Source organism: Phodopus roborovskii, unplaced genomic scaffold (genome assembly GCF_943737965.1).
Source record: "Phodopus roborovskii unplaced genomic scaffold, PHOROB, whole genome shotgun sequence".
NCBI lineage: Eukaryota > Metazoa > Chordata > Mammalia > Rodentia > Cricetidae > Phodopus > Phodopus roborovskii.
Genome location: NW_026125901.1, coordinates 683,241 through 695,976, shown reverse-complemented (window position 1 = coordinate 695,976; position 12,736 = coordinate 683,241). Strand labels below are relative to the sequence as shown.

The 12,736-nt window shown below is 38.7% G+C and overlaps 1 protein-coding gene across 1 annotated transcript in view; it reads left to right on the top strand.

Moving 5' to 3' along the window:
- Window positions 1–12,736, top strand: part of Efhc2 (EF-hand domain containing 2) — a 156,135-nt gene that overhangs the window by 118,000 nt on the left and 25,399 nt on the right. Inside the window, exons 12-13 of the mRNA XM_051178927.1 lie at window positions 3,508–3,705; window positions 5,085–5,177. Coding sequence (XP_051034884.1) covers window positions 3,508–3,705; window positions 5,085–5,177 — 291 coding nt within the window. The remainder of the gene's footprint in view (window positions 1–3,507; window positions 3,706–5,084; window positions 5,178–12,736) is intronic.

Here is a 12,736-nt window from a genome sequence, read left to right as displayed (position 1 = left end):
CAGGAATGGTAAATTTCATGCTGTTTATTCTGCACCACAATAAAAAGTAGAATGTACTACTTTTGCAAAGGTTTCTTAATTTTTCTTGTGAAGTTTATTGAAGTTTGACAACATGATTCTAATCTTAAAGAACATGAGAAATATGGAGCAAAATGTAGCAGCCACCATTTGGATGTCTGTGTGGTGGGGTATGGGCTTCTGGGTCGAGATTCCAGGGCAAGACCCACCCCTCACTCCAGAGCAGCCACAGGCAGTACTGCAGGACTGTGGGCCAGGTCTCTGTTTCTTTTGTGGGGTGGTTTGATTGTGAAGCCTTCACATAAAGCAATGGAATGCTGTGGGATACTGAGCTATTTCAAACAAGCATAGAGGGAACCCAACAGATATAAATTTGAGTTGCAGTGAAGCCAAGATAGTTTCAGTTTGTGCAATGAAAAGAAAAATACACTTTTATGATCTGGAGGTGCTATAATAAGTTTAGTTAAAGGTGTATGGAAAGTTTCTAGGTATTGCTGTTCATATTTTCCTTCCTTCCTTCCTCCCCTTCCCTCCATCCCTTCCTTTTTCCCTCCCTCCCTCCCTCCCTCCCTCCCTCCCTTCCTGTTGCGGGACTGTGCCACTTACTCCTCTTCATGCTGTGTTCTACTTTCAAATGCTTTGGAATTTCAGGTATTGAAAGGGACATTTTCTTAATGCAGAAACCCAGAAAGGTTAAAAATATATTTTGTAAAAAGAAATAATTCAGAGATAATGTCCTTGATGTTTTTGGCATGTATGTGTCCCATGATTGCTGTTTTCCCCTATATTATATATCAATCTATATGTTTATATATCAATCTATATGTTAAATTTTATTGGGATAATTTTAAACTCATTAGAATATCAGCACTAGTATCGCTGCTACTAGTAATTATTAAGTATTTCATTTTATGTGTGGTCATTATTCCATTACTACTGCAATAAATGATCCAGATCTGTCCTTGCAAACTCTTTCCTATTTTCAATTAGTCCTCTTTCAGGGACACTTAGTGACAGGGAGTTTCTAAACTTGTGTTGACTAATTGCAGTTTTCAAAACAGAAGTTAATAAAATATCTTAGTCCATTTTTCTGTTTCTATAAGAAAATACCCAAGACTTAGTAGTTTACAAAGAAATGTTTGGCTCAGACTTCTGGGAAGTCTAAGAATGTGATGCTGCTATATGATAAGGGCCATCTTTTATTGTATCATAATATGACAGGTGGTATTGCAAAATAGCAGAGCAATCAAGCTAGCTCACAGCTATGTTCCTCCTTTTATGAAGCCACTTAGTGGCCCATCCTCATGAGCTTATTATCTAACCCTAACTCCCTCTCCAAATACCAGTAGCTTGAATTTGGAAATTTAAGTTTTCAACACATGAATTTGCAAACCATAGTCTGGACTTCAAAGAGAAAAGAGGTACATACAAACTGAACTCAATGCTGGGAATCATTGATCAAGTTCTTGTCTAGCATTTGTAAGGAACTAGCTTCCATCCCTGACTCTACAGACACATACAGTTTAGTTCAAGTCTCGTGTTCTTCAAGGAAGTTTTTTTTCTAAGCCTCTCTTCCATCCATCCTGTCTTCTGTTCTAGATAAAGAATGCATAGAGTAATACAAAGAAGCATATGCTTTGAGACCAGGTGCTTAGGATCACATTGAGCTTTTGGAAAATTGAGCAGATTGTTTAACATATTGGTACCTCCATATTCTCATCTGTAAAATGAGTACCAACCTGTTACGCCAGGTGACACAATCCATGCCGAATGTATCTGTAACACACGATATAGCTAGTCTTTAACAAACAGTAGAAGTTGTTATTGCTGTTACTTCACTCATTTGGTCCTACTAGCATGTGGCCTTGAGACCTCATCTCATGCTTGGACAGCCCAGCTGTAGTATAGAGTCTGAAAAATTCAGATGCTAGCATGCCTTTCATAGGGTTTCCCACGAAGTATATCCCTTGCCAATATTGATTAGCCTGAATTCCTGACACTGAGAGATGCTTTTTTGTTGAATTTGGCCTTCATTAAAAATACAAAAGCAAAGCAGGAAAGCTCAATAGCCTGAACTGTATGTAAAATGAAGTTTCTTTAGATGGGGCAAGATCATGGATTATGCAGTAGGAAATTCCTGATTAGGATAACCTGGCATTAATTAATTAATTAATTAGTTCTTATTCATATTCCCCAAGCCCCTTGTCTGTGTGCGTGTGTGTTTGATATAGGGTCTCTCTCAGGTTGACCTTAAACTCCTAACAATTCTCCTGCTTCAGCCTCCCAAGCATTCTAAAGGCACTACCATACATAACTTTCTGAGATCCTTAAATAATGATACCGATCAGAAATAACTAAATGAACCAAAGGCTACTAATCTGAAAACTCCAACAATAATAGGAGAAGAAATAAAATCTCATTTTCCCTTGTTTATTTGGGACTCTTGAGAACGGAATTATTTTCAGTAAGTCAGTTTTCTTGTGGAAGTTTAATCATGTAACCTCTGTGACATTTTTCATTTTAATGATTTTGATGTAATTCTTCCTAATGTAGGCTGCACAATTTATAGCTTTCATACAGATTATATATTGAAAACAGCACAGACAGTGTGTTAGGCTTTGCATCCTCCTCATCATTAATATGTTGTTGTTGTTTCGATTTTTAGCACTGCCAAATAATCTCAATGCCATTTGTCTTCTAAACAATCAGACAGCTGGATTCTTACATGACTCTTTTAAGTTTTTTCTCATTGCCAGGGTGTATCCGTTTGTACTTTTGGCAATAGAAATGTGAACAACTGCTTTTCCTGTCTACAAAATATCCTTCTAGCTTATTGACTTACAAATCCCATGCTCTGGGAAAACAGAAACCTAAGTCAGTTACTATTTCTTTTAAGGAAGATGAATAAACATTAAACCAAGTCATGTACTTAGTGACAGGTGCTTTAACCTTCCAATGCCTTAATTAATAAACTTCTCATTGCAAATTATTCTCAAAGTCAACAAGGTATTATTTTATTTATAAATTATGATCCTTATTATTTCCATCTTAGCATTGCTATCTTCTTGCTGCTAAATTAACTATATGAATTAATTTAAACAATTTCTAGACCTGTGGGTGTATAATCACTATAATCACACTAGTTGGGAGCTGAAGTGGGAGAATCTCAAGTTCAAGGCCTGTCTGGGCTGCAGAGTGAATTCAAGGCTACCCTAGGTAAACTCTGTCTTGAAGTAAAAATAATGGTAACAGTAACAAAAGGACTAGCATTATAGCCCAATGGTAAAGGGTTTGTCTCCCATGTGAGAGGCCTGAATTCAGTCATTAGTGCTGGAAAAGGAAGGAAAAAAATATCAAAATAACTAACAGTAATCATTGTCCCCTGAGACACAGTAACAGTTTTATAAAATAGAATTTGAACTTTCTAAATAGAGAAAGAAAATATTCTTCTATGGCATTTTGTGAGTGTTGTTCTACTTCATTTTGCAGAGAAATACTGATGAGTATAACTGTGGGGAAGCTCATAGACCAGGAGCTCATAACCATTGCCCGTCACTATCGTGTGCCTGAAATCACGGATCCAGACTTAACTTACTTAATTGCACAGGCCCATGAAAAGTTCAAGAAAAATATGTTTGAGAATTTTGACATGTTCATTTACAACTGTGTGTATGAAGACAGAGAAAAGTAAGCTTTGCTTTTATTGATTCTAATAAATCATTTAAGTTTATGTAAACTTGACTAATAAAGGAATTTATGCATCTTATGCAAATGAACATAAAGAAAGTTGACAAGCCTCATCATAATAAACATTTTTAGAAAAACTACCTTAAATCATAGAGGATAGGGGAGAGATAGAAGAGAACCTTTATCTTAAAAAGAATAGGATGCTCTCTTGAATTTTCATTTGTTTCTAGGTGTTTTTGACTAAAATAGAGCAAATGAAGACATAAGAGGGTTTGTTAATGAGGTATCATCTTTATATTATTTTGGTACTAACTAAGATTTATAAACTGTGGCTTTTATAATACACAGGGCAAAGGTCTTGAAATAAATCTGCAGGTCTAGTGGGAGCTATTTCTTTTTAAAAAATAATAAAGGTCTGTGTGATCTATTTCTAATGCAAAGTGCATGTGTGTTCAGTTCTGTTAGGTCATTTTAAAATACCTTTTCCTTTTAAAAAGGGCTTTTATCTTTACTTATGTGTATATGCACGTTGTTTCTCTGTGTGCATATAGATATCACTGCAGTGCCTGTGGAGGTCAGAAGAGGGCTCTGGGTAATCTAGAGCTGGAGTTACAGGTGGTTGTGAGTCACTGACATGAGTATTGGGGTCCTCTGGAAGAGCAGCCAGCACTTTTAACTACTGAGCCATCTCTCCAGTTCCAGATCATTTTTTTAATACACAGCTCGATACAGTAATCTTAATGTATTTTGATTGTAGATCTGATCTCAACACCTTTAATGCAAAGAAAGATCCCACTTTTTCCTTTTGGGTTTTACTTTTGTGTGTTCATGAAAAAACACCAGTTGACTGAGAACACAGAAGAAATTTTGTTCTGTATAAAGTGACCTTTGGGCCTCCTGTAGAAACATGACTTGATTTTGAGAAAATCAAAGTGAAGGCCCCAGTTGGATTTGGGTCCAAGGAAAAGTCCATAAAAATACCCCCAAGTCATATTATACTTGTGTTGGAGGCTTTAAATGCCTGTCAAATTAGGAGATGTTTTCAAATGTTAAAACCATTTTGACTAATGGTCAAGAATACAGATCAATTACTTAGAGCAACACTCATGGCTACAGCTTAATATGCTGTACTATCACCAACCAAGAATTGGAATCTGAATCTTGAAAGGCTTTTCTAAGGACAGTCTGTTTACTCCTGATGTGGAAAACATTGGTGAAATGCAATATGAGGACTGTTTTTCTTTACTTTCAGTTCCAGTGCCAGTTTTCATACCTCCATTTTAAGATATATCTCATTCATATTTTCTTTCTTATAGTGTGCAACTGTTATTAGAAATACATGTAACACATAAACTCCCATTTATTTTCTTTGAATACAGAAAAGGGGTATTACCCACCAAAGACATCAAAAGGATGTGCAAGTCCTCCAGGTTACCTTTGAATGATGACCTTCTAGATAGCTTACTGTCCAGGTAAGTGAGAGGTCACGCTTGGAGGGAAATTGGTCTTCATGTTTGTATTTGGGGGACAAGCATTTTTGATTGTTTATTTAAAGCATACTATAATTAATAATGTTCAAAAATTATTTCACATATATTATATGAAGCAAAATTATTACCCTTGCAAAATCCTTACTGAATCCATTCCTCTACCCAATCATTTTGTTTGTTTGTTTGTTTTTCACGACAGGATTTTTCTGTAGTTTGGGAGCCTGTCCTGGAACTAGCTCTGTAGACCACACTGTTCTCAAACTCACAGAGATCCACCAGTCTTTGCTTCTTGAATGCTATGATTAAATGCGAGTGCCACCACCACCCAGCCTAAATATTTTTTACATAAGAGTCCTTTGCATTGAGAAGTACATAGTTGGACATATGAAACAAGTAAAGTATATTTATAAATTTCTGACAGAGATGGTTCAGGTGTCTAAAGATTCAGATGGCAGACAAACACACTTAAAACATAGAAACTCAACAACAGAAGAAATGAGAGTCAGAGGGCAAGCTCTGTTTTTTTGTTTTTGTTTTTTTAAATAAGGTTTCTCTGTATTGTTTTGGAGCCTGTCCTGGAAGTCACTCTGTACACCAGGTTGGCCTCAAACTCACAGAGGGAAAGCTCTGTTGCTGTTCTGCTTGCTTTGAGTGAGGTCACTTAGTCATGGTTCTAATCACTGTAATCAAAAATGTACATAACGTACCGAAAATAAGTCTCCATTAGTCCTTCTAGACCTCATGTCAGATCATATGCCCAGAAAGCCCTTCCAGCTCTTTCCTGTGCTGAACAGTCACTGTACTCTGTTTATCAAGCAGCTCCTTTAACAAACATATACTTGTGGCTTTATTAAATCTGTTCTTTTAGTATCATTTTTCTTTATAATTCATCTTTTGTCCATGGCTGTCACCAGTGATGGGCAAACCTCCCAAGGATGATGACAACTCCTAGGAAGCACCTCTGATGCATAGCAAGAGCTTTGGTTTGAACAAAGAAGGGTTGTGTTCCTCAGTTGCTATCACTGAGGCAGTGGATAAATATTTGTTTTATCTGGATTTTCTTTTCTAGATCAGTTTGTGGGACTATCTTTAATTATCTTTGTTTTACCCTTGACTGTTTTTGATAACCCACTTGTAAGTATTATGAAAGGAAAGCTTAGTCATGATTTTTATTCTTTTAATTAATCTAATTCTTTTAATTCTTATAATACCTGTTATGAATTTTATCCTTTGGGCTAAATGAAATGAACAATTTTATTGGTTATAATACTGCTGTAAAGCCTAGTGGTTAAACATATGCACTAAGAAGACCTAGGGTTATAAGCACTTGTCTCCTCCTCTAGAGCCAGGTGTAAAACAGAGATGATGGGGCCATGAAAGACACCACCCATACTGTCACCCTTATTTTGGCCATTTATGCTTCCTATAACATTATTCCAAGCACCTCTTGCCCTCTGACTTATATATCTTGAAAATTCTGATATTTTTTCTTTGTTCCAGGTATGATAACTGCCTTTTATGCACTATTTCATGTACTTTTTAAGAACAACTAGAGTGGACAGAACTATTACCTCTCCTATTTGCATATGCGATTGTTGAGGTTTAGAGAAAGATTGTTTTTTTCCTCCAGGTCACAATATTCTAGAAGACCCACCCATAACCTGACCATTGAACCTTCTAGTTTGTACCCCTTGTTTGTAATAGTTTTGAATTATTGTCTACAAATTCTTAGCATATTAGGATGCCTTGACAATTCTTTATCCTTCCACTGGCCTCATCCATTTCTCCCCCATCATCACTATGACCACTCTTCTGTCTGATAAGTGCAGCATTTCCATATTGATCTTCTACTGATCTCTGGAGTTTCAGATCTGTGTTTGCATGGGGCAGCTAAGTACCATCTCAGAGCAAAACTGACCTGTGATACCCTTTTTTACACAACCATGCTATTTCTTTGTTGTGTACAGGAAGATAAATTCTTCTGTCCTGGTCTCAGAACTTTTCGTTGGAATATTCTTCTCAAATAGGGCTGTGCTGGAGAGTTTCCATCTGAGACAAAACTTGAATGGAAAAATAAAAATAATTCCCATGCTGGGGATCTAGAATCTAAGGTGTTGGGAGAGGAACCTAGAGGAAGTAAGTCCAGACAGATGTTAGTGTTCCATGAACTGACCTAGAGGAATTCTCTTAGAGAGTCATCTCCATTTCTTTTTTCTTTTCTTTTTTGATTGCTTGCTTGTTTAGGTCTATTTGCTTTTATTTGCTACTATCACTGTGGAGGGGAAGTTGGTAATCCTGATGTAAAACAGCTGAAATAAAGAAGTAAGCCTAAGGTCCAGATTCTTTATAGTCATCATGCTCCCGAGGCCTCTACTTCCTTTGCCATAATTCAGAGAAATGGGCCATATGGCATTTTGCACTTATATTCCCTGCTTTTGAACCATTTTGGTTTTTGTTTGGCTATTTTTTTTCAGTAGGAAATGCTTCCAATTTTCTTGACTCTTTGAAAGCTGCCTCAAGACTTCCTTCAAGCAGCAGCACATATGTCAAGCTCTCTTACCCATGCTTAGCTGATGATCGCAGTGATTTTCTCCTAAGAATTCTTGGAATTCTGCCTTTTTTCTTTTGTCCTTTACATCATAATAAAGAGTTGTGACTTCACCCTTGGTCCATTCACCTGCTGACTCTATTCCTGATGTATTTGATTTGCTACCTGTGAACAAGCAACAAGCAGCTCAGCCTTGTTAGTTTTGGTACCCCACATCATCTCTTACATCCTTTGAAGCCACTTAAAGCTGTTCAATCTTCCCAGTAAAATGGGTAACCAATTTACTTCCTAGTGTTTAGGTCCCCTGAGTTGTGAGGGGTCACTGAGAAGCATACGCAAAGTACATGGCACAGCATTGGGTACCTATCTCTTGGCTGGGAACTAGGGGCAAAGCTGAGCCAGAGATCATATGGTGAGGTTCATACAGTGAACCTCAAAACCTGACTGCAAGGGCCCTGTGTCTTTTATGGAGGGAGTCCTGTATTGTGACAGTTGGATCTGGATGACTTTCATACATTAAGCTGTCTTCTAGTCAGGAAGCTGCAGATCTTTATTAGATTATCTCTTGATGGGCTTGAGGATGAGTTCTGCTGGAGAGTTCAGTGATGTGGGAGCCTGGCCTTGGAAGACTCAGAATTCTTAGCCAATGTTAAGGCCACCAACCCATCATCCTCCCTTTCTCTCAGCAGACTATTTTGTCTTTGCCTTTATGATTTGACATTAAATTTAAAAAAGTCTCTTCTGCAACTTGTTTTGGAATCTGTCTCAATCTCTGTATGACTGCCTCCAAGCCTGGCTTAGCTTTGAGGGGTCATGCCTCTCTGCTGCCGAGCAGCCCATGTTCAGTCTTACTTTGCCTGTAATTGTGCAGTGACCCTTCTCCATACTCAGGGGAAACTTCAGACTAATCAGATTAGAAAATGGCTCATTCCCATTCCCCTCTCCATCCAATGTGCCCTGCCATGATTTGGGTCACATGCTTGGTGTTTTGCGTCATCTCTGCAGATTCTTTTCAAAGACTGCCCTAATTCCTAATGGGCCCATCAGCCTGTAACTTACATTTAGATCTGCATTCTTATTGTTCCCCACAGACTGCACAAGGCTTTACAGAGCCTTGACAAGAGTCTCTGTCTGCACAGCCTTCCTCATGGCATGCTAAACCAGAGCCCACTTTGACGTCTGAAGTCTCCCATGGGAGGAAGGAATGGAGCTTGTTGTTTTTGTTCGATGCACACTGTGCCCAGGGTGGGGGGAGAGTTACCTGCCTTATGATGAGATTGGCTAGCTGCTGAGCTGTGTGAATTCAGATCACACACTGGAAAACACTATGGGTACTGGATAGGGTACTTCTTTCTACCAAGTGACAGCTATCCAGGCATTTTTCCTACCCCTGTGTTTGGTGGTAAGATTTCTCTTCTGTTTTATTCCCTTTGTCCTTAGAACTCAGCTAGGTCTTTTCCTTATTAGTACAACCAAGGCTGCAATGTGAACCTCACAGTCTCCTCATAGGCACTTGCTTCAGGCCCTAGCAGTTTGTGTTGTAAGAGCTTCTATGAACTCATCTTAGTCACTGTCCAAGTGCATTTCACTAATGCACAGAGTATTACATTTCAGCTATATGTAGTGGTGGTTAGTACCCATTAATAACAGGTGTGACACTTTGTATTGACATAGTGTTAAGAACCGAGCATACTTTGTGAAGAGCATGCTAAAAGGTATATTTTAAATGATAGGCATTACTCATTATTTTATAAGTCCAAGCTTTCAGATATGAGGAGAGTCACTGAAAAAGGGTGCTCAATGCCAAGGTGAATTTCAAACAAAGTTGCAACTCAATATGACAGCCTAAACCTTTGCTTCTATTCATGCTCCTAAAGCTAAGACTCTGAAGCCTTGGAGACTTTGATCTATGATGCTACTGCTACATTCTATGTGTCTGGAATCCACCATACCTGACTCTAAAATACAACTCATCTGCTCCCTGGCTAGCCATTTGGTCTTTGCTTTTCAACCCCTGTGAATCTATGTATAGATGTGAATGTCTTTCAGTACTTCTGAGCAACATAGTTTGCTTCTGAAACCTCAAAAGTTGGGGGAAATCTGAGGTCATTCCATCATGTGTTTCTTGTAGAAGTAGTGAGTAAAAAGGTGGCCTTCTCTAGTTCTGACCTTCTGAATCTAGATGGGGAATTCAAATGCAGTCTTCTCCCAGCAGCTCTGCCTCAAGCTAGTCTTTTATGGCTGGCTTTGGGTCCCATGGAATGCCTTAGAACGGGCCTCCCAAGAGAGCTGGTGCTTCATCCAGAATGACTGGTTAAAATGGAAAAAGTTAACAGGGCTTTAAAATTGTCTCATATGCTTTGCCCAGCCCTGCCCCCTCTTAGAGTCAGGGCTTAGTCTCATGTAGTTTTACCCAGCAGTACCTGGCAGTGAGGCTGAAAGGCAAGCATTGAGCACTATGCCTGTTGTTTTGCAGTGTTTGGGTTGCTTGTGAAGGTTTCATAGAGGAGCACTTGCTTTCTTTTTGCTTCTCCTACTGCTCCCTTCTCTCTGTTCCCATAACTTCTTTCCTTCATCCTCATGGTGTTCCACATGCATACCTACCCATGGGCTTTCTGTAGGTTCAAATACAAGGTGATATGAGATTGAATCCCACAGCATATAGAGTTGATCAACAGAGAATTGACTATCTGAACAGCCTGTATTTGGCTGTATTCCCTACCTCAACAGGCATTTCTGTGCTGGAATCAAATTTTCAATGTAGAGAGCTGGCTATTTAGAAATAACCAATTGCTTACTGTCAACCTGAATGATTCTGCCTTGCAACTGCACCCAGTTCTGTTTCCTTGAGCATCTGGCATCACAGATTTTTTTCCAGGTGTTTCAGAGTATATGTCCTGGATCGTGTGGGAATGAAGACAAACCAAGTGCAACTAAGAGTCTAAATGGGCTTCATTGCCTTTCCCTCCTGTCTGGACCATTTCCTAAGCACTGAGGTAGCTAGTGCACCAGAGGAGGGGGCAGGTTCATCTTCCAGGACATTCACTAAGCCTTCTACCTCTGTGGAGGGTAGAATTAAAGGAGCTCCACATTATTTCCTGGGGTGAGGGGATGGATGGCTCCTGCAGTTTTCCAGCTATTCATCATTCTTGGGAAGGGGAGCATGAACATTAGTCAGATATCCCATTAGACTCACTTCGAAGAACTCCCACCTTGCATGCCTCAAGAGGCATGTTTGGGGGACATTATTATTTAGAAAGGAACCAGAGAAATGGCCTTCCTTCCCCCTTCCTCCTCAAACATGTCTCTTAGTTTGTGTAGGGAAGAAAATGGTGGATTGCTCGAGCATCAAAGGCAAAGAAGAATTTATGGAGGCTTTAGGAAAACACTTTAACACTGGGAGCTGGCACTTGAAAGTAACGAGGCTGACTTTTTAACAAGCGTTGAAACACTTAAAAGCCAGAATTAGCCTTGCCCTTTAGGGCAGTCACCCTGGAAGGCTGTGCACTGACTCCAACAATGTTGCCATAGAAAGTTCTTTGGAATTGGCTTCAAAGCCCTTTCAAGTGAGTTTCTTCCTGAGTGGCAAATCTCCATCCTTTGACTGTAGATCAGAGTTTTAGCAAAAGCCCAATGTCCTTTGGTGAGGAGTGAAGTCAAAAAGTCAGATGGTGAAATCTGGACTGTGGTTTGGACAGAAAGCCGGATGTGACCAAAAATGAGATCCATTTTCTATAAGGTTCAGAGGCTTTTCCAAAATTCTTTGAAAGTATGCCTGAGTCTTGGGAAGTGGTTACATTAGTTATCAGGCAAAACGGCCCCATGATGAGTATATAGAACCAGTAACTTTCAGGGGCAACTTTTTGGTTCTGACTGACTTGCTTGGTTGATCTCACTCCATTTCTTAACGGGTTTTAATGATGAAAGGGCCCTCATCTTTGTTTTTCTCTTGCATTCTTCTATAACAAGCATGATAAATATTGAATGGAAGTGTTTACTATATGAATGATGGCATGAAAAAAAAAATCTCACATCAGTGGTCCAAGGAAGAAGCTGTGTGCAGAAGTTAGGCGTAGGAAAAACACTGAGAGACTAATTCCAGGTGAACAGGATCCCAAATCCTGAGATAAGCATGCTTTAGGGCCCTTCATCTGTTCTTAATGCTTGAAATTTTTATTTGTATAAATTGTTACATGCTCACAGTTAAAGTAACACAGCCATTAATGGGGCCTTTAAAAAAAAAAAAAACAGCAGTACTCTCTCACTGTATTGACAGCCATTTTCAACCCTTCTAACTGCTTTGCAATTAATAGAGCAGCATGCATACACACTGTGTTTTTATCAAATTTGTCAGTAGTACCTACTAACCTACTATTTTGATGGTGATTCCATTACTATTTTTATTTGTGTATGCTCTGAGGATCTTCTCTTTATCCCTGATGTTCTGGAAGTTTATGGTAGGGCTTAGTGTATGTGTTTATGTTTACTATCTTTTAGGGTTTTCTAGCTTTGAGACACTTCCCTTTGTTTCTGATAAAATTTTACTACTACTTTCCTATCCATTACTGCTATGAAGTTTTTAAATCTATCAAGTTTGGACATTTTGTCTCCTCAGTTTTCCCATTTTAAGTTGGATGTTTTAAATTAATGGCTTCCTTTCATTTTATATTCTAATCTTCCTGTGGGGTTGTCTTATTACTATCATATTTTTAATTTCAAGTACATGGTTTTTGGCCATGTATTCCTTTCTTGTAGTCTTCTGTTTTCTTTTGGGGAAGGTAATATATTTGCTCATTTCACACCTTGATATCTGCTTCCTAAACAGTTTTTTTTGTCTCTGCTTCCTTTCTTTTCCCTTGTCACCCTTTTGACTTCTGTCCTTAATGTTGGATGTTTGGAAGGGCTAGGGACTGCCTTGTTGGCAATGAGCTTTACTGTACAAATTCATTCCTGTAGCTTCATCTTCAATAGGGTATACCTAGAAATTAGAATC